Source organism: Sinocyclocheilus grahami, unplaced genomic scaffold, assembly GCF_001515645.1.
Source record: "Sinocyclocheilus grahami isolate Dianchi unplaced genomic scaffold, SAMN03320097.WGS_v1.1 scaffold222.1, whole genome shotgun sequence".
Classification (NCBI taxonomy): Eukaryota; Metazoa; Chordata; class Actinopteri; order Cypriniformes; family Cyprinidae; genus Sinocyclocheilus; species Sinocyclocheilus grahami.
The window spans coordinates 2,584,427-2,601,871 of NW_015505401.1; the positions used below are offsets into that span (position 1 = coordinate 2,584,427).

General features: G+C 36.3%; 1 protein-coding gene across 1 annotated transcript in view; it reads right to left on the reverse strand.

Annotated features, from left to right (window-relative positions):
* LOC107596731 (pleckstrin homology domain-containing family G member 5-like) overlaps positions 1–17,280 on the reverse strand; it is an 18,745-nt gene extending 1,465 nt beyond the window's left edge. The window contains exons 1-14 of the mRNA XM_016287529.1: positions 16,356–17,280; positions 14,271–14,463; positions 13,103–13,234; positions 12,849–13,001; positions 12,144–12,239; positions 11,859–11,909; positions 11,367–11,516; positions 11,182–11,292; positions 7,179–7,328; positions 6,267–6,401; positions 6,061–6,180; positions 5,844–5,973; positions 4,729–4,844; positions 1,685–3,111 (exon numbers count right to left, since the gene is read on the reverse strand). Of these exons, the coding sequence (XP_016143015.1) occupies positions 1,685–3,111; positions 4,729–4,844; positions 5,844–5,973; positions 6,061–6,180; positions 6,267–6,401; positions 7,179–7,328; positions 11,182–11,292; positions 11,367–11,516; positions 11,859–11,909; positions 12,144–12,239; positions 12,849–13,001; positions 13,103–13,234; positions 14,271–14,463; positions 16,356–16,375 (2,984 nt within the window). The 5' untranslated portion in view covers positions 16,376–17,280. The remainder of the gene's footprint in view (positions 1–1,684; positions 3,112–4,728; positions 4,845–5,843; positions 5,974–6,060; positions 6,181–6,266; positions 6,402–7,178; positions 7,329–11,181; positions 11,293–11,366; positions 11,517–11,858; positions 11,910–12,143; positions 12,240–12,848; positions 13,002–13,102; positions 13,235–14,270; positions 14,464–16,355) is intronic.
* Positions 17,281–17,445: the final 165 nt, after the last annotated feature.

Consider the following 17,445-nt stretch of genomic DNA (forward strand, 5'->3'; position numbering starts at 1 on the left):
GTTGTTTGTCATTTCTCCGATCACAAATGCAGATATAGTTTTATGTTTACGCGGCGCGATGCAACGCAACGCATGAAAAGACAGTATAAGTCATTATAAACCGTAATTATGTCCCCACTGGATGCAACAAATACCTCGTTTATAATGGGTTTTAATGTTTTTGTCTCGTCGCTCTGGCTGGGACACGGCATCACAGTATGGTAGGGGCGTAACATTTCTGTCACACGCTTGAGGTATTCGGCCAATCACAACACACTGGCTAGCTGGCCAATCACAGCACACCTTGCTTTTCAGACCGATGAGCTTTGTAAAAATCCACGCGTTTCAGAAAGGCGGGGCATAGAGGAGAAACAGTAATGTACAGTATGTGGAAAATAATGTGTTTTTTTAACCTTAAACCGCATAAACACATTTAATTTCACCAAATACACAAAATAATGTTCTTTCTAGCAGCATCATATGACCCCTTTACAGACGTGTTCTAAGTGCAATATCAATGCATGCAATTATTTTTCAGGGGAAAGCCTGACTCCTAATGGTCCTAATGAAGAACTAACTTGTCTATAATCCAAAAGAAGTAACAAGTGTTATATATATCATTTTAGGACAATGATGTTGTCAAATTTGAATACAATTTCCATTTCCAATTATTGAATGTAATAATTTAGAAAGAATTTTATGTAACAGTACACAGATGAATTGTGCGTGTGGGCAGAGAGAAGAAATAACGCACATGAAACTGTCAAGTTCCGCAACACAGTAAGGACTCTCTACAGTCATATCTCACAAATGGAACAAATATACTTAAAATGAAAATGATTGATTTTCCACTGGACAGTTAAGGTTATTTTTGGGGTTAATTTAAAAGGAAAGAATATTTATATCTTAAGCATAAAAAATTACACACACACAAATACACATTCAAAGTTGAGTTTTAAACTCGACAGATGCAGTAGGATTTATAGGGGTCATATCACATATTTATGCATATATTTATCACATATTTTGCATATTATTTCATAATTGAGATTCAATGCTAATAACATCAAAAATATATAAAATAAATAAAATATACTTATAGGCTATACTTAAGTTTATTTAATCATTTTCCATCATCTCTCTGACCCTTTTTTGATGCTATGCTTCCTTTCTATGTAAATTATAAATGATATTGTATATTATACAAAGTTAAATTACAAACATTCTATTATAATCAACAAATTAATTTAATTAAATATATATAACCTTACTTTTACCTTAGTGGGCCATGTATCTGAAAATAAACTGAAAATCCCGGGATCATGACCTATCATCCCTCACTTATTAGCACATATTAACACAAAATTACTGACTATTAAAATACAAAAGCTTTATCTATGCTAAAAACAAGGTGATCACTGTTAGTCCAGTTAAAACAACAACAACATCATACAATATGTTAGGTTGGGATTTAAATATTATTTTTTGCATTTTTAGAATAAGTAGCGAGAACGGAATCCGGTTCCCCAAAAATGGTTGCATGACGCCATCTGATGTTTTTAAAGTACAACAAACTCTTTCATCTCAGAAGATCACGAAAAAAATTTGATTCTTCATGATACAACCCTGTTAAGAACTGTTTTCAGATTGTGCGCTCACATTTAGCAGTGACTCATAGAGAAGAGGAGACAACCTGTAGACTCACCTCTCTTTCATCTCATCCTCACTTCCATCCACGTTCCCCTCTATCCATCCATGAGCAAATATCATACCGGCTACTGCCGATTCCTCTCTTTCTGCCTCTCTCTCTCCTTCACTGACCGACGGTGATGGAGAGGCAGAAACAGTAGGAGAATTTTGTAGAGATAACGTTTTTTTCTTTCCCTCTCTTTTTCCCAGTCCACGTCCTCTTTCCCGTTCCTTTGCCCTCTGCAGCAGGCCCTGGAGTGGAGAAGGGTGAAGCTGGGGGCCCAGGCCTGGTGAAGGCGAGGGGCTGCGTCTGTGAGAAGGTGGAAGGGAACTTTGAGAGGAGCTGATTTCCGGGATGGAGGCGCTCCTCTGTGTCTTCAGTTTGATTGGTTTCATTTGAACGTTCCCATCACGCATCTGCTCGGGTTCAGTGTGCATCTGAGGGTCTGGTGACAATCTTTTTTCAGGAACATTCCATAACGTTCCATGGTTGTTTTTTAGAGATCCCAGCTTTAGCACTCGGTGGGAATCCTCGGGTTTAATGCAAGGGTTGGATCCTCTTCTCTGGTTTCCACTGGAGTTTGCATTGAGAGTAAGTTCCAATCCGTTCACATCTGTGCTGGAAATATCTGAGGGAACAGATGGTTGCAAATTATTTGGATGTCTCGTCCGAAGGCGAGGAGACTTCAGTTTCCTGGAGAACCTACCTGATTCTGTGAGGAGCCCATGGTCATCTCCTGACTGACTGTATAAATAGTTTCTCCTGATTTCTTCAGAGTCACCATCTGGATCCTGATGCATTGGTTCCCCTGTTTCTGCAGTTGCCTCATATGATGATGCAGTTATTAGAGACTTGTTTGATGCAGAAGTGCTTGGCAGGAATTGAATAGAAGTGCTATTTTTCTCCACATCTCCACCAGGCATCAACAAGTATGATCCATTCGACTGGCTTCTCACAGGTAAGTCCTGTTGTGTAACGTCAGTAGAATTTACAGATGACCGTCGTCCACGTTTCCATGTAACTCGCCTTTCTGATATTTTTTTAGATGGGGTCTTTTCCTCTTCCAACTGCTTTCTTCCTTCTTTAGTTTTTAATCCAGCTGAATTAGTCTTTGGCGCATGAGCTGATTGGCTCTGATCATTCGATTGACCAATCAGTGGAGAGTTGCTATCCTCTGGCAGCTGCTGAACTGTACTTTGTTCTTCTTCCATCAACATTTCTGTCTCAGACTTGCGCCTATGGAAAGGATATAGCCTCACCAACTCAGCTGGGTCAAAATCACTATCAGATCTATCAGAAACTGATTGGCCATAAGGATCCTCTATGACTTTGTCAGACATTTTGTCCTGAATGGGAGGTCTCTCTGAACTACCAAACTCTGTTGTACTTGTTGTCTTCAGTGTTTTGTTGGTCTCATTTTTCCTCAAGGTCTCTAAGGCCGCCTGTGATCATCAACAAGAACCAGTTTATAGTTACAAACAACTATATTTGACGTTCTGATACAGTATTCTGCTCCACTGCACATAAAGTCTATTTTGGTATATAAAAGTCACTTTCAATGATACAATGACACACTCCAATTACTTTTTAGTTAAGCATTAAATGCACAAATCTCATGTTTTTCTCCTCAGAAATAATTAACTAATTTGAATTACCAGAAACATAAATAAAATGTCAATACAGTGTAATATAGGCATTACCTGTTTGCCACATTGTACATGCACCTATATTACTGCATGATTTCCCCCAAGTACATTAGTTCCTTTTTAAAGCATGCAGTGAAGAAAAGTAAATATTATCATTCAATATTCTCAAATTCGACAAATTGTAATATTGACTGCATTTGTGAGGCACAACCTAATAGGTCCCTACTGAGTGGCAGCTTAATCGTAGGGAAAATCTGCAACCCTGTTACTTTCTACTCTGTTGCTTAATAAGAATAAACTATCAATAAATAGTTTTCTTTCGTTTATTAAATAGAAGTTTAATAACAACTATAAATCAATATATTGTAAGGCTAACTAGCCTAACTGAGTGACAGTGTAATTTAGGCTAAATTCACAACCCTGTTACGTTCAACCCTGTTACCTATTCTGGTGTAGTTTATTGTTGTGTTTGTTATTACTTCATATACTTTGTCTATTTAATTTAGATTTTAATTCAATAATTATTCATAGAATTTCTAGGACCTGTGGCAACAGGGCTGAAAAAAACATAGCAAAACCTAATTTGAAATATTTTAAAATATTTGTCTTTAGTTTATTAAATAGAAGTTTAACAACAACTATAAATCAATATATTGTAAGTCTAACTAGCCTAACTGAGTGACAGTGTAATTTAGGCTAAATTCACAACCCTGTTACGTTCAACCCTGTTACCTATTCTGGTGTAGTTTATTGTTGTTGTTGTTGTTATTACTTCATATACTTTGTCTATTTAATTTAGATTTTAATTCAATAATTATTCATATAATTTCTAGGACCTGTGGCAACAGGGTTGAAAAAAATATAGTGAAACCTCATTTGAAATATTTTAAAATATTTTTCTTTAGTTTATTAAATAGACATTTAACAACAACTATAAATCAATATATTGTAAGTCTAACTAGCCTTTATTGTGTGACAGTGTAATTTAGGCAAAATTTACAACCATGTTACTTTCAACCCTGTTACCCATTCTGGTATAGTTTATTATTATTATTACTTCATATATTTTGTCTATTTAATTTAGATTTTAATTCAATGATTATTAATAGAATTTCTAGGATCTGTGACAACAGGGTTGAAAAAAATGCAAAACCTCATTTAAAATAAATGAAGAATAAAACTCAACTAAATAAATAAATTGTATATAAATTAGTTTGAGCAGCTCCTAAGATCAACAGTCAACATTTTCCTAGTCATAAAAAATATGTTGTACCTTATTCGTGGAAAGTGGCAAAAGTAAAAGGTACAAAGAATTCATTTTGGAAAAAAACAAATGACATTTTTTCAGGGTTGGGCTTGTATATCCTGTCACACTGGTGTCGAGTGTGTTTGCTGCAAGAGGAATGCAAGTACCTGAGTCTCACGCAGAGCAGACACCCATGACGCACAGCTGTCTGGACTGGGTGGGGACAGGAAGTTCACACTGACAGCACAACCTAGATCACCAACCTCCACCAGCACAAATGAATCTACCAGACAGAGCAAAGAGGGGAGAAATAGACATAGTGTGAGAATTAATCTAGCTTCATATAATAAATATTTATAGGGAAAAAAATACGTTTCTGTTCTAAGTTCTCTTGAGGTAATAATGTGCACTAGACTTCAAATTCCGTGTTCAGTTAATGTGCATGTCTGAACTCACAATTACATAACCATAATGAATCTGATGTGACAATGTACCAGGACTCGCATTAGCAGGTATTTGACACACCTTCTCAAAAAGCCAATCAGAAACCAGCTTATCAAGTAATATGCCATGCTGTGCCCTGACATGCTAAGAATAGTATATGCTATATTACATAGAGCTATTTGAAAGCCTTTTCCATGTGGAAAATCAATGTGCATTTTGAAACTGACTGGTTGTAAGTAATACATTCTGTGTCTTCATGCTTTTGCTGCAGTATATTACACTTTTAGGTTGTAGTTCTGTCTTATGCCATGGTTTCTTGTGTCTTCATGATTATCACTTTATTAAAAACACTGTAATTGAATCCTACCCTTGCTCTCTGAGACTCCCTTTGTTACATTACAGTATATAGAAACTAAAACAAACTGATTTACAAATTTCTACATGCATATAAGGCTCATTGACCATTTTGTATTAGCACAACAATTTGAGTGAAAAGTTGGATTCAAATATTATAATTATTTCAATACTTGTCAAAAAAATGTTTGTAAACTTAACTGATAATGTCCTGGCAGAAAATTACCTGTAAGTTCTCAGTTTTTCTGCAGTGTGGTGCATATGATAATATACGTATGATGTATCAAATGTTTTTGGTACAGTTTAAAGTATATAATATACATATGAAGATTTCAGAATGTGTTTAATGTTTTATTTTGCCATATTAAAGCAAAAATATGGCCCATACATATTAACTGTCCTTTCATACAGATGAGAGCCCAGTTTAAAACATTCTGTTTGAAAGGTGAGATTGTTAAATGTAGGAGTTAGAGTTCACACTCACGTCCATCTTTGAGCTCAATGCAGTGTATTCTCTCCAGAGGCAGAGGGGGGCGCACTACCTTCAGCTTGTCTGATTTCTTCTGCGTTTTGGTCATCAACAACACATCAGTGAAGAGCAGGACCACAAGCTCCTAACATAACCAGAAATTAAAGCTGATATGAGTTCAAAACAAAAATGATTAATGCATCACATTGGCTTTGTTTGTCTTTTCACTTGCCTTGGTGTCCTTTCTTATTCTGACCTTCAAAGTTTCTTCCATTAATTGCTTCCGTATGACATCTGGTCCCACCCCCCTCACCGGGCTCATCAAATCAAAGCAGCAGAACTCACGAACACACTGTTGTTGAGATCTTTCTGTTAGCCTTTTTTTATGTAAGCAAAGTGTGTACAATTTATGGTATTCAAGAATTTTTTGTTGTTTACCTTGTCTATTTCTTCACTCAGACCTTCTATTTTGCATCCCTCTATTCTTTGAGCAGCAACAGAGAGGGCCAGAGTATCTTCTTTCAGTTGCAAATAGCCATTGATAGATTCTAGAAAATGATTGACACTGTACAACTGCAGGAGAAAAAGAGACAGTGAGTGAGAAACAGTGCAGATCTTTATCTTTAACTTCAATGATAGAATAAAGACTGGGCAAGCAGCTCATATTCAAGAGAGCAAGAGTGAGAGGTGTATAGAGAGACGGAGATTACAAAGTTGATAACAAAGGCAATGCAGCTCAAGAGTTTGACTTTTCTCATAGTCTTTAATCTGACATGATCATTTCATGGTGTGATATTTCACACACAATACTACTGTAATTAAGACCAACTAGTGAATGTGCCTCTATTTTTCTTCTATTTCATACTTCTGATTATTATTCTTTTCATAATAACAATATAATTGGAATGTATTTTATTTGTCCCAGTTTTTGCTTTAATGACAGCAGCACAAGCTGCATCAACTGCATTAACAAGTGTTTGCAAAGTATAAATCTTTTTTATTCATTTCATTATAATCATGCTTCAAATCCTTAAAGGATGTTAGTATTTTGTCCAACAACAGCAAATAGATTTAAATCATTTTTTGATCTCACCATCATCTAGTCCATCTAGAATTACATGAAGAAAGACTTTTTTTCACATTTACTTATTAAATATTTAAATAAAAAATTAAATTTTCCATCTCATAAAGTCATTTTGCTTTAGTAAAGTGACAACACAAAGGCCAATGATTACTTTTTTAGTAACTTATGTCGTTTTCATAATGAATGCACTTAGTCTTTTTTTTAAATAGTACAAATTAAATGTACAGTGTATGATGCAATTCATCACGACTGTGTCACAGTCTCACCATTCTTTCAAGTGCGTTTTTGGTGGGGTGGTCTTCTGTGGTCTTCTGAACAGCTTTCAGCAAAAGAGGGTACTTGGTGATTCTCTGGTGTGGTTTGGCCTGCATATCGCCCAGTCTCATTCGCCCACACTGTGGATGATTCTCCACCCACTGCAGAACAGATTACATCAAGGTAATCAGGAAAATCATGCATGCATGTTTCTTTATGCAACATATTCGATTGTAATCTATAGCTCATGTTCATCTGTGGTTTGAAATGTGCATTTGAACTCGTTTATTAATTAAACTTTTTTTTTGCTTAAAGGGGTCATATGATGCGATTTCAATTTTTCCTTTCTCTCAGGAGTGTTACAAGCTCTTGGTGCATAAAGAAGATCTGTAAAGTTGCAAAGACTAAAGTCTCAAATCCAAAGAGATATTCTTTATAAAAGTTAAGAGTCAGCCACACCTACCTAAAACGCCTCGTTCTAACACGCCCCCACATACCTACGTCACTATGTGGGAAGATTTGCATAACGCCGCCCAAATGTTCATGCAAAGAAAGAAGGCGTAACTTTTATTCTCGCTGTAGTTTTGTTGTTTCCGCCGCCATGTCGTAAAGACGCTGTGTGTTTCGTTGTGAAAGCGAAACTACTTTGTTTGGTCTTCCAAAAGAGGACAATATCTGCTTCGTCATGCCTAGAGCTGATCCGTGCAGGTTGCTGAGCGAATACAACAACTTTACGCTGTCGATCACCGGATCGGATTTCACCGTGGACGAAGCGGAGTCCAGCTCCTTCGTCGAAATCGCCGGCCGCGCCGTCTCTCAAGCCCACCCACCTCTGCTCACTCTAACCCTCCCACCGTTCCTCACGCCAGCCCCCGGCTTCTGCTCACTGTAGGCCGTGTGTGACGCTGTTTCTTTGTGAAAGCGAAACTACTTTGTTTGGCTTTCCAAAAATGGACATGACAAGAAATCAGTGGTTAAGTTGTATTTACAACACTGTTCCAGAACACTTCAACCCAAATATTCGGATGTGTGCAGCACATTTTATGGAGAACTGTTTCCTGATCCTGGAAGAGTAGACTACAATGCCGGCAGTTCTGACTCACAGACTGTAAGTACGTCTTTTATATTTAAAGAGTTTTTATATTTTATATATTTAAAGCTAGTTTTTTGGGCAGTTTAGAGTAGGGCTTACACTTATTATAACGAATGCCTCGTTTATAATGGGTTTTCATGTTTTTGAATCATCGCTCCGGCCTGACAGGGCATCATCACAATATGGTAGGGGCGTAACATTTCCGTCACATGCTTGAGGCATTCGGCCAATCACAACGCACTGGATAGCTGGCCAATCAGAGCACACCTCGCTTTTTCAGACCGATGAGCTTTGTAAAAATCGACGCGTTTCAGAAAGGCGGGGTATAGAGGAGAAACAATAATGTACAGTATGTGGAAAATAATGTGTTTTTTGAAACTTAAACCGCATAAACACATTTCATTACACCAAATACACCAAATACTGTTCTTTTTAGCAGCATCATATGACCCCTTTATATGATTACATTAAATGATTAAATGATCACACATTAGCACGTTGACATCAACGTAGACATTTTATTTTTTGATATTATTTTACAGCTAGACAATTAAAGATAAATTGAATTAAGCAATTTCAGATCTTAATGTGCAGCTATTTCTACTATGTACCCTTCAGGAAACAGCACACCTACAGTCAAACCACCATAAAGGCAGGCGATCTCACAGTCATTTCTACCCTGCTTACTTTGCATACTGTCCACTGGTGCAAAAAAAACATTGGCAGTGGAACTTGGTGTGGTAAACAGTTCATCTGAAATGTGGAAAACAAATTCACACCTCGCAACCCATTTTTATGTCTATATTTGACCATTTTTTCCAGCCTTTATTTAGCTTCAATTTGTTTTTAACTAACATAAACTAAAAAGCTGTTTCCTTTTAAAGTTTAGAACATTGGGACTATGTTACACTTGTGGCATTCCTGGTCAAAAATGACCAGCCTATAAATAATTGATTATAAATGTCTCACTACATAACATAATTACCAAATATAGGATTCAGTCTTTGAATCAGTTTCTTTTCTTTCATTCAGCACAGGTTGTGTGTTTCTTTTTGAATTTGAAATTGACTGGTTGTAGGCCCCATTGACCTGCAGTTATGCACTGTGAACATTGCCAAAATTTGCCAAAACAATTGCACAAATATTGCTTTTTTCACCCAAAAACTGCATAAGCTCAGTCAGTGAGGCCTACGACCAATCAGTTCCAAAAAGAAATAAAAACCCTGTGCTAAATGAAAGAAAACAAGTTGACAAAACAACTGAATCCAAGATTTGGGGATAATATACCATAATGGTAAATTTATTAGCAATATTTAAAAGGCTGGTAATTTTTGTCATTCAGCACAGCACAAGAATTAAACCTAAGAAAAAGAAAAAGAAAACATTGCAAATATTAAAATTAAAACCATCGGTTTAGTGGTGTTCCGAATGTGTTGATTTTTGGACTGAAGCAGAAGTGGGATTTTTGACTTTTTGTAGCATTATGTGTTTGAACGTTTTAGGCATTTTTCTGTGACCCTGTAGGTGGCAAGATGTGAATTAGTCATCTAAACCATCCATTCAACCGATTTGTTAAAAATGCTGTCTTATTCAGAAATGAATAAAGTGACTGTTTTAATGAGGGAGTCATTGAATAATTCACTCAACTTTTGCTTCCATAATGTAAGTTAGTTCATATTCAGTATGACTGTGACTACCTGCAGCCTCATGTCTACAGCCGAATCATGCTAATATTTAGAACATCAGCACTCTTTGATACTATTTCTTAATTGGAATATTTTTGTTCCAATAGAATAATTCCTTGCTTTTAACTAGACTTGTGCCGGTATTCGGTAATGCGATATATCACGGTAATGAATATGCACGATATTGTTATTGTGGGCACTTCTAAATACCGTGAATAATTATATATTACAAATTATTCCGAATTTTGAATGCATTTTAAGAATATTTTTCCCATCAACTGGTCAAAATGCACAACACAGCTGCAGAAGCGTGCGCACTCTGATGCAGAAATAATAATAATAATAATAATAATTCATTTAAATATATGGAAACCCTGTAAACAAAGCAGCTGCACTACTTCCTGTTTCTGAATCGTGTTTTAATGATTTAAACAGCCATTCAGATTTGTGTATTGCCAAATACTTAAATATTTAGACTTAATAGGCTATATATTTTCAAACTTTTTTTACATTTTAATCTGGACTAAAACATGCCCTAGATATTGTTTGAAAGGGTTTTGATTCTTTATTGTTCGGTCACACTTTACATTAGGGCTTCATTAGTTAACATTAGTTAATTCATTAGTTAACATAAACTGCCAATGAAAAATTCTTCTGAACATTCATTAATCTTAGGTAAGGTGATTGGGCTCTCGGGCGAGATCCCAATTCGTCAGTCACTGACGTAACGTCTCCGTTCCCTCCTTCAGGGAACGAGGGTTACACAAGTAACCTAGACGTTTGTTAAAATCGAAAGTTGCAACTGTGTTATTTAATGAGCTAACATGAACTAATACTTGAATTTTTTAAACAAAGATTAATAACTTCTGTAGCAATTGTAGCTATTGCTCATTGTGAAGGTTAATGCATTATCTAAGGTTAACTAATGAGGTCTTATTGTAAAGTGATACCTATTGGTCTTTATAGTTCTTTTGCACTTTAATCTGTGTAAAACTTTTAACTTTATACATTTTTCTGTATTGCTTTATTGCATTTAAATGTTCAGTTATTTTTGTTATAAGAAAAAATTTATTAAACCTGTTATACTGTATTATGACAGCACTTTTTAAAACTGAATTTCAATATCGTGATAATACCGCATACCGTGATAAAAGCATTAGCAATTAATCGCAACATGAGAATTTGATACCGGCATATCCCTCCCTACTTTTAACATATAAATGTGATTTTCAGTACCGTAAGATAGGTGAGAAACTGCGGGGTTGTGTCAAGCTGTCTGCGTGTAAACTCCACATTTCTCTCCTCTTCCAAACAGTATTCAAAGTATGCAGGAAAACGGTCAGGAAACTGAAACAGATTTTAAAAAATGATCTATTTTAGCTTTATTTCTGAGAATTTCATGAACTGTTATTGTATCATACCTGCAAACATCCTGCCTCAAGTCTGAGAGGGTCAAATGGTTTTCCAGTGAGACGGACCTCTTGTAACATTGGATACATCACTTCATGCCAAAAGAGTTGATGTGCATCAAGGATAGAAGGAAGATTGGAAAAGAGCATTGTGGGGCTGACCTGAAGAAAGAAAGAACAGACAGTAATGGAAAAAGATTAATTGATACAGGTGGTGTCGCCCACACGCTCTACACCAGAGCAAAATTATTTTCCATCTTATCCGTACAAAATGTTTCCATTTCTGACATCACCGGTGCTCTAGAATAGATTATAGAATGAATAGAATGAGTGATCTCAGACAGATGACAGTGAGCGGCACATTATTTGACCGCACTTCTGCCGTCACATACAGCTGTGCAGCCTGCCTGCCATTTAAGATATGCTGAGTATGTTACTCTAGAAGGTCAATTCTTAAGAAAAAGGTTCCATGTAAACGTGAAAGATGAGACGAGATGCACATACTTCCTGAAGGAATCCATATCTGTGACAGTGTGACAGTGCTGCCATCACAAGCTGTGCAGAAAAGAGGATGTGCATTAGCCAAAGCTTTAGCAAGAGTGTAAATAATGCATTTAAAATGCATGAATGAAAATACAAAGGACTGAGAAACGAGTTCAGCGATATCTGGTCAGCATAAACATATTATTATTCAAATTGTTGTTGTTATAGTGAAGTGATTGTCTATATCTGATCAAATAAACTGTAATAAATCCTTAATAATAAAAAAACTGTAATGTTATGACATACTTCTGTGGCAATAGTGAGTTTGTTGATGTAGTTTAGCTCAGTATTAATAAGCTCCCACAGCGTCTCCTGCTGGTGTCGCTGGGTTTTTGACATAGACTAGAAATAGAGACAAATAGAGAATGTCAACAATACTCCAACATACATACAACACACTTCTGTCTTCTTTGTTTAATTTGTTTGTTTAATTTTTAAATCAGTTAGTGCACATTCCTGGTATTGCGCATGATTCTGTGTTAGGCCTACTCTTTCGGCAGACGTCTAATGTCTAACATGCTATGTAAACTATTTTACAAGGTGACGATTTCTTATTAATTTATATGATCTTATTTATTATTTATAAATGTTATACAATGTTTTTATAAATGTTATATGTTTTTAATACATAACATATAAAACCCTAACAGTCAGTGGGGCGTAAACAGATCATATGAAAGGTTACGCTATATTGATGTGCGCATACCCAATAGACGAATCTGTGTACCATCTAGCCCAGGGGTGCCCAAACTCGGTCCTGGAGGTCCGGTGTCCTGCAGAGTTTAGCTCCAACTTGCCTCAACACACCTGCCGGGAAGTTTATAGTATGCCTAGTAAGAGCTTGATTAATTAGTTCAGGTGTGCCTAATTGGAGTTGGATCTAAACTCTGCAGAACATCGGCCCTCCAGGACAGAGTTTGGGCACCCCTGATCTAACCTGAACCCTGTTACCTCATGGGAGTCCACTATGTCTGTCCAGCTCTTTTCCAGTGCTTTTTCAGTACCTCCCTCCCCCCATGTCCACCTCAGGTCCTCAGGTATATTGAGTAAGTCCAGAACCTGTTTTAACGCGTCCACCTGCCCCTGTACACCACCTGATCGTTCCTGAGAGAGAGATTGGAATAAGAATAATGTAATCAGTCTATGTATCCAACTATGAACCAGTTCTGGCAACAACAACAAAAAAAAATAATAATTAGGCCTACCTCAAATGTGCCATTTTTGTCAGACACTCCCTGGCTAAAAAGTGCCTGCTTTAATGCACCTCTGCTCTTCACCCTGGCAGATGTTCCCTTGCTCACTGTAGAAAAGTCCACAGCTGCCCTCTGCTTCTTTTTCTGACAACCAAAATTGATAAACGTGACAAGCTGCATTGACAGCAATCAGCTAAAGCCTGATTAAACCTGTGACTGCTTATAAAGCACAACAGGATTTAGAACATGGTCCTACAAAAACACCCTTTGGTCCTGGAAAAGCATTCCTCATAGCGTGACTGATACTAATGTTATTCCAGAACCAACAAAGGACATTGTTCGATGTTCTACTTGGTTAAATCATTTGAGCATCAATCAGCTCAGCATATGCACCTGTCTGGACATCTGAACAGAGTAGCAGAATGAAAGCAGAGGAAATTGGTGTTTAATTCAAAAGACCTTAGGTTGAATGTGTGTGTGAGAGGTTTCTAAAACTAAAAAAAACAACTAAAAATTGGAAGTAGAGCACTCCAATGTCCTGGCTTTGATTCCCAGGGATCATAGATGCATTTAACTTTGAACAACTTACATACCATTCAATTTCAGCAAAGAAAAAAAAAATCATAAATATAAAGTTTTTGGGATATGGAGGGCCATTCATGAATTTGCGTAGTGAATTAAAAATGAATGTAAAGATTTTTTTTGTGCTGTTTTTAGCCTATTTAATAATAATGATAATATTTCAAACATTTGTAATTATTTAATTTTGAGTTATTCGGCGCTCCATATTGGAAGGTTGTACCACACAATATTTTGCATACCTTGAACTAACCTTATCATGTCATAACACACATTGACCATGACACACATTATTTTTAGGGGTCCTGATTTCATTTCCTTTTTTTGATTTTCTTCAGCACTTTGGTCGCACCACTTGTCTTTGCCGGTCGCGCCACATGACAGAAATTTTTGCTAATAAAACAATATGCTTAACTAAATATTTTCCTCTGAAAAATTTCAGATTTTATGATAGCAGAACCGTATACTACCCCCTGACATTTTTGACCATTTTGGATTGTCCCGCTATTGATCTAAAATGCATTAAAAGTCAGATTATATGAAAGCATCTGCATAATGCAAAGAAATTCCAGTGCTGAATATAATCTGATGAATTCAGTACCTGGTAGCCTACAGTGTTGTCTCTGTGCTTCTCTTGTGCCCTCAGCTGAGCGCCTGATGGTACTGCAACAAATCCATCAGGAGTGTCTGTGTCTGCCTCTTTCTCTTCCTCCCGCTGTCTGTCACTCTTGTCACCGGCGGCAGTTTCCTCTGGGGCCATGACATTGTTCAGTTCTGGTCCTTTTGATGGATTACTAATAGACAGATAGGATTACAATAAGAGGAACACATGAATAAGATCAACAACAGTGCAACAGTAAACAGGGAAAGTAGAAGAGAAAATAGTAGCAGCACTGAGTAATTACAAAAAAAGCTGCTATGCTATATTTATCACTGTGCTGTGCATAATACAAAACAATTTAAAACCCACAAAAAAACTGTAAACCACAACTAGAAGGAACTGATACCAGACTTTTGAAGCCCACTGATGTGACCTTTAAATCTCAAAACATTTCACATCTCCTGACCTAGCATATGCCACACACACACTTGTTTTTCTATCATGGTGGGTTTTCTATCATTTTCCATTGACGTATCTTGTTTTTATATTGAGCTAATGATGTCTTCTACCCCCTCAATCTGTACCCTTGCGCAAACATATTTTTTTTATTTTTCATTTTATATTTTACATTGTATTAACTTATATTGTCATTATGACATTATCTACTATGTTATGAAGGCATTTTTCCCGTTGGAACTGTCAGCTGCTCCCCTGTAGGTGAACTGAGGTTTTGCGATCCTTAGGTCATCTTCTTCTGGACCCCAAAATATAGACAAAATTTGACCCTCCCATGCATTTGATTATTTAAATAAGGACATATTATGGACTTCTGTTGTTTTATATGACGTTAAATGTAAATATATAGATTAAATATAACCCATAACACTAACCTTAGACGAAAGCATACTGTATAATGATATTACGGTAATAAAATATAATCCTATTTGATAAATATTAATAATTAAAATGAATTCATTATTAAAAACTTCATATTTATTAATAGAAGTAGTAGTATAAATTGTAGAAATATTATATTAATATACCATACTATTATTTTTATTTTACTGTTAAATTAGTATATTACACAAATATCATTTTAATTATATAATTTATATTTATGTTTATTGCATATTTAATATACATACATTTGTAACTCTTGTTGTAACTTAAAAATTAAACCACTAAATCCACCAGCCATTTTCTGCTGAATTAATATAATCACTATAATTATATTAAAAAAAAAAAATGTTGCAGCATCACACATGGAACTCTGGGAATGATAGTTTTTTTTTTTCATTTTAAATTATAGGTTGACTTGTTCTTTTATTTCCCAAAACTGTACATTTATTTTTATCCCCAAAGGAAGGTTTAGCTCACTTCAGAGGAATAATTTGTCCCGAAAATGTAAGTAAATAGTGTTAAACACACACACACACACACACACACACACACACACACACACACACACACGCACAAACACACTACATGCCAGGACTCCATATAAAAGAGACATGGCCTGAAGCTTATAAACACACATATTCTTACACGCCAACTCTGATTCATAGAATTCACTGTAATTCAGGTGAGTCACTTTTCCCCAGTCATGCATGAATCTCACGGGCATAAAATACACTGGTGTGTGATTCAGGAGACTCGCACACACATGTTCTGAGAAAGATCTGAATATCCGCCCACGTTTGACATCACTTTTTGGCAATACACCAGTTCCGCTCAGACTCACCTTGTCAACATTATCATCAGCCATCAATTCAGGGTAAAATACCCCGAACGAACAAACACTCACACACAGCCGTATACATGCACATAAACTGTTTGCAAATGCACATTTGTAGTTACACATACAGGCATAACATTGAATATACCATAAACACAAAGTCATAACACATAATTTTGAAAACAAATTCAGCATAAGATATGTAAAAGTAGATTTAAATGCAATTTGCATCAGCAAGTCCCAGTACAATCTCAGTTCTTTAATTATTTACATGTGATTCCAGTTTTAGACAATCTCCTTTACCACACACACACACACACATTCTCAGGCAAGTCTTCCCCAACAGATACCTGGATTTAACTGTGTCCATTTCCCTCACACGGACATCTTTAAGGTCTCTTTCTGTCCCTCTTGTCTTCCTGAATCTGTCTTTCGGAGTCCTCAGTGTCTTGCTATATCGTTTTTCTTTAACCCTTCCTTCAGTAACAGGTTGAGCAAGCGAGACCAGATTCTTCAGACTTAGATTTCAGGCATGGCTGCACCCTGAGAAGATAAACCTGACTGGGCCATTAGTGCTTTCTGATGTGATTGACAACCAACCAGCCGTTGATCACAGGTACGTAACAACATGTAAAGTTATAATTGTTTAGACAGGGATGATAGGTTTGTGGTTTAGTTCCACAAAGACAAGCACGCACACACACACACACACACACACACACGCAAACATGCAAAATAAGGAAGAAAGCTGTTATTTTGCCTCCAATCAGGAAATTTAAATGCTGGGAGGATTTGACAGGTGCTTACCCAAGAAAACCCCATCAACATGATGCCATGGTAATATTTAGGTATACCTAGATTTGGCTCTAGATTTAAAGGATCTTCCTTTAGTGTAAATCCGATTTTGAACATTTTATCATCTGTTAAAATGATTCATGTCTATAGTACAGACTGTGAGGTACCAGTCAAGCTCTGAACGCGTGCAGTTCAGCTGATTAAAAAAAAGGAAGCGAGAGAGGGCCTGAGAAATATCAGACAGGAATAAATTCAGTGGGATAGGAATGCAGAAAAGCAACATTGGGCAAGATAATAACAGATGCGCATCAGGACATAATTATACTAGCGCCTTCATCAAAGGAGACACGGCTGGGTTGGTGCTTCTCTAGTGGTTAAGGGTCTGCTAACAAAACACTTGTAGATTTAGTGCTGGTGAGGCCTTTTACAAAGCATGTACTTCCAGGTTTCATCTAAAATTATAATGAATTAGAATGAAAGGCAAATTACACATGAATTAACAATATATAAGCTGTTTATTTATTTTTTGGGCAATTAAATGTAAAAAAGATAGCATTTTTAAAAATGTATTTGGGGACATTTTTCTTATATTGTTTTTCACCCATTGTAAAAAAAAATGTGACACATAAAAATTATTGAAGTTCA